Source organism: Sinocyclocheilus grahami, unplaced genomic scaffold (assembly GCF_001515645.1).
Source record: "Sinocyclocheilus grahami isolate Dianchi unplaced genomic scaffold, SAMN03320097.WGS_v1.1 scaffold81.1, whole genome shotgun sequence".
Lineage (NCBI taxonomy): Eukaryota > Metazoa > Chordata > Actinopteri > Cypriniformes > Cyprinidae > Sinocyclocheilus > Sinocyclocheilus grahami.
The window spans coordinates 668,112-672,806 of record NW_015505260.1 but is presented as its reverse complement, the minus strand read 5'-3'; the positions used below and the strand labels follow the sequence as shown (position 1 = coordinate 672,806).

General features: G+C 40.4%; 1 protein-coding gene across 1 annotated transcript; it reads right to left on the bottom strand.

Moving 5' to 3' along the window:
• Window positions 1-278: 278 nt before the first annotated feature.
• Window positions 279-1,685, bottom strand: LOC107586432 (nuclear factor interleukin-3-regulated protein-like). Its single transcript, XM_016273800.1, has 2 exons — window positions 1,662-1,685; window positions 279-1,079 (listed from the first exon to the last, which is right to left on the bottom strand). The coding sequence occupies exons 1-2, from the start codon at window positions 1,683-1,685 to the stop codon at window positions 279-281; spliced, it is 825 nt and encodes a 274-aa protein (XP_016129286.1).
• Window positions 1,686-4,695: the final 3,010 nt, after the last annotated feature.

The window sequence follows — 4,695 nt, the reverse complement described above, 5'->3', positions numbered from 1 at the left end:
CCCAACTTTCCTGTCTATATTAAAGGTTAAAAAAATAGTAAACACATGTGCGTCATTATCCCAATTCAAGTTTTCCTCTTTCCACCTCATTGATGGAAATATTGACTCTTTAAAATGTATCTCGGAAACTTTATCTGAATGTGTGACCTTTTGATCAAAGAAATTTTTTTTATCATGATGGTTTGCAACAAACTTCCTGGAATATAGCCAAGGTTCAGTCATCAAAAATGAGTAGGATGACTCATAACTACTGAGTCATTTTAGTCCAGAGCTTGATTTCAATCTGACATGTATGCAGGAATTGGAGATGCAGATTTAGCTCTGTTATCTTTGTGCTGTGATGTTTGCGTCTTCAGTCTTAGTTTATGTGGCAGAGCGGTGCTGGAATCTGCTGGCACCTGCTGCTCACCCTCCTCGTCCGACAAGATCCTCTGATTCCCTGGCTGGAGCAGGGGCCGTCCTGCCCAAGATGCTGCTGCTGGGGTGAGGTGTGGAGGAAAGAGTAAAGGTGCAGCTGTAAAAGAATGGAGACTGGGGAAGTCTAGGTGGTATGGGTGATTTCTTCGTATGGCCATAGGATGCGTAGGCAGGAATGCCGACCCAGGGTGGGTGCCAAGACATATGGGTGCTTGTTGGATCCCCGACAGATTGAATGCCTCTCTGTCTTGCCGTCTACCCCAGTAGAGGTCTTTGTCTGGGCAAGAAACCAAAGGTTGCGGCACCAAAGCGTGAAGCTGAGATAGAGCCCTTTGAGATGGGGAATAGGGAGTCCTAGGGTTAAGCAATCCGTATCGAAGCTTCAGAGCCAACAGCTCGGCTCGCAGACAAGCGTTTTCCTCGCTCAATGAAACCAATTGAGTCTCCAAAACATAGTCACCGACCCTTCGTTTCTCTCGGGAGCGCTTCGCCGCTTCATTGTTTTTGCGGCGTTTCTCCCAGTAGGTTGCATCTTTCTTGTCATCAGGTATGAATTCCCGTTTGCGACGCAATCCCAGACCTCTCAGAGAGCTCTCTTCAGCTTCTCCCTCAGGTTCCCACATCACCCGTGAGAAAGCGGACTCAATTTTCAACAGGTGTGACTTTTCTGATTGGTTTCACACTAGATCCACCTGTTCTCTTTCTGTGTGTGGTGTCTAGAGTTACTCAGATATTAGTGCCTCTTCTCAGTCATGCTGTCGCCGGGAGCTTTACCTATAACGAAAGAGCACAGTTATTTCATTTGCAAGTGGTCATGCTGGTTCATTCGTGTGTCAGATTTCACCAAGCAGTCATCAATGCGAACCAGAAAAAGTTATGAGTGTCATAGCAAAGCAATTTCTGCTGAACATGTTGACCTTTGCTTGCTAGAGACCAGCTTTGTTACAGGTGCCTCACGTCTGAACCTAAAACTCTGTAATGTTGTTGTTGCAGTTATGCTAGTCAGTTGAACAGCTACACTATTGTTCTGCTAACTAATATTAAAGTATTAAGTTTCATCTCTCTGCCTATTAGCAATTGCCTGTACTGTTGATAGTTAAAAAATGCTTGAGCGATGCTAATAGCAACAGCCTTTTTGAAGTGCCTTTGAAGTGTTAATCAACATTGGGGGAGTGTGCAGCATCCTGGACATGAATGCGACCACTGGGGTGATTCACACAGGGTGGGAACCCAAGTCTTCCCACCGGGGGTTCCAAAAAACCCCACATTGTCGGATAGGCCGTCATTTTGTGGGTTACCAGTGGAAGAATGATTGATTGTGAAGGACAGAGAGATCTAGTGAGACCAAACGCTATGCTAACAACTGTACAGACCTACTTCCCTTCTGAGGTCATTGACACATTGTATTCTGTCTCTACACTGACACTTATAACTGGTAATTTTAGCATCCTTTCCAGACAAAAGGTCAGATAAAACATAATTTCCTTCCACACGATCATTCGTGTCTCATGTTTTAGTTTTCTAATGAGCATAAGAAAAATTAAACCTGCTGATCTAGATGTAGTCATTTAGTTGTGTTTTTATATTTATATATATATGATTAAAGAGTATTTTATTTCAAGTACCAAAAATATTTTTTTATGGTTTTAGTTTTAGTTAACTGAAAAAGCCCTGCTATATGTAATGAAAAATTCATATAATTTTTTTTTTTTTAACATTTTTAATATTTATGTATATATTAAATGAATACATATGATCAAAATCTCAACAGTAGCATCAGGGTACACACAGATCTTCTAATTTTGTAAATCTTGCATCTTGTACATCTAACCCCACACTCACTGTGGTTTCTTTTTTGTCTCCTCAGAACCTTTCTCCAAGTTAACAGAGTGTGTGAGTTTTCATGTAGGCTAACCACATCCTGTTCATCCCTTTCTTTGATCTTTTCTGCCTTTTTATGAGCTGGAAATCTGACAGCAAGGTGCATGTACGCTTACCACAGAGCAAAACAAATAGACTGTTAGGCCAAGCCACGAGCCAATGAAACACTGTGTGTTTGTCGAACGCAGTGCAAGAAGAGCATTTTCTTTGTGTGGAGGGGATGATTTGTGGATGCTCGCTAAAACCACAGCTATGAGACCACGCTTGCAATGCGGCACTATGCTGACCATTGTTAGCATGTGTGCTTGTGTGCAGTAACTTCACTATAATGTATAAATAGAACTGAAAAAGATAAACTAGATTTGCATTTCCAGATGGAAAAAAACAGTGCTTGCAAGGACAGCATTGTCATTTTACACAAAAAAATTAATAGCATGAAATTGTCAAATATATGTTTAAAATCATTTATACTAAAGCCTTTAGATATACAAAGACGGTGCACTCATATTTCTTACGAATGGGAGAAAGTCTAACAGCAACATGGCAGAAGTCCCGCCTAAATAAAAGAGCCAATCGCCAGTTGGTAAAGTGATCATGTCACTGCAGCTGCCGTTAGAAGTTCTAGTTGCCAGTCAGTGTTCAGAGATGCGTGTTTAGGACTTCATGTTGGCTGGACCAGCCTGAAATATGAGCTTTTTTTAAATGCTATTTAAGAAATAGTTTATGTGTGATTTTGTTGCCGATTTGAAATATGATACTTATGTGAGTGTGGAAAGCAATTGTAAACTCACTTTCCTGAAAAGGGACTTTGTTTGTACTAAAAAAATCATGTTTTAAAAGCATAAAAAGGTGGTTTTATTTTTTTAATGGTGAGGGTTGTCTCATGGTGGGATAATGTGATCAACTAAATCTTATTTGTTTTATCTTGGTAACCCCTCATTATTGAGAACTTTGCTGGCTATATAAATTTATAATGGTTGGCTGAATGGCACATCAAATGACTGTTAAAGGGGTCATATGATGCGATTTCAAGTGTTACAAGCTGATTGTAGATAAGATAGATAAGATCCCTGAAGTTGCAAAGACTAAAGACTCAAAACCAAAGAGATATTCTTTATCAAAGTTAAGACTCTTCCACACCCCCCCTAAAACGGCTCGTTCTAACACGCCCCCACATATCTACCTCACTATGTGGAAATATTTGCATAATGCCGCCCAAATGTTCATGCAAAGAAAGAAGGCGTGGTTTCAGTAACCGCAGTTAGTGTTGAAGCAGCCATGTAAGGGAGACGCTGGGTAGAACTTTCCAGCAGGTGTCACTATTAATTGCATATGTATATTACAAATGATAGATGTTGTTATTATGTTCTGGGGTATTTGAAGAAATAGGTGTGTATATTTACCATCTTATTCTAAATGCAGGCACATTTATGTTATATTTCATATATGTTATAATCCTACTAGGTTACAGATATGTTTTATTGTCGTTCCTAGTCACCAGATTGTGTATCTGATATGTGTAGTTAGTCAGTGCGCATGCGCCGTTTTTTTTAAATTTTCATTGTTGTTGATCAGGACTGGTACGCTTGCTGGTTTATAACCTAGCATCCTAACTGATTAGTTAGCTGACAAGCTAAAATGTCACATATAACTAGCTGATAGGCTAGCGTAGCAGTAACATTCAGGCTACCTTGCTTGTAAATGATTATTGTGTATGTGTACGCAATAAAAAGCTAAAGATGGCTTGAGTTGTATCCGCCGTGCTTGTCCTGAAACCCTTCCAGTGTGTGTGTGTGTGTGTGTGCGTGCGAGCGAGAGAGAGAGCTGTGCGCGCGTGAGCGAGAAAGAGAGCGAGACCCATCACAGTGGAGTCAGCTGTCTTAAAAATGGCTTGTGTACTGCAAACACATATTCATCACTGTCTGTCACGAGACTCTGTTCCCCTTTCGGGCTCTGTCTTTACATTTATTTTGAAAGATGAAGCTTGCAATTATGGTAAGGGGCGTTACATTTCCGACGAGTGCTTGTGGTGTTCGGCCAATCACAATGCACTGGGTCAGCTGGCCAATCAGAGCAGACTGCGCTTGTCGGAAGCAGGGACTTTGTAGAAAACGAAGCGTTTGAGAGAGGCGGGGCATAGAGGACTTACAATAATGTACAGTATTTGAAAAATAATGTGTTTTTTGAACATTAAAGCATGTCAACATATTCTGTTACACCAAATGCACAAAATAATGATCTTTAAAAATGTATCATATGACCCCTTTAAACTTTTTTTGCATGATGCTTCTTCCACACCACTAGGTGTCAGTATAAGGTCAAGTTCAAAACATTAGTTCAAGACAAGTTTGGTATAAGTTTAAGTCAATCTTTAAATAGATGCAAGAATAGACCCCC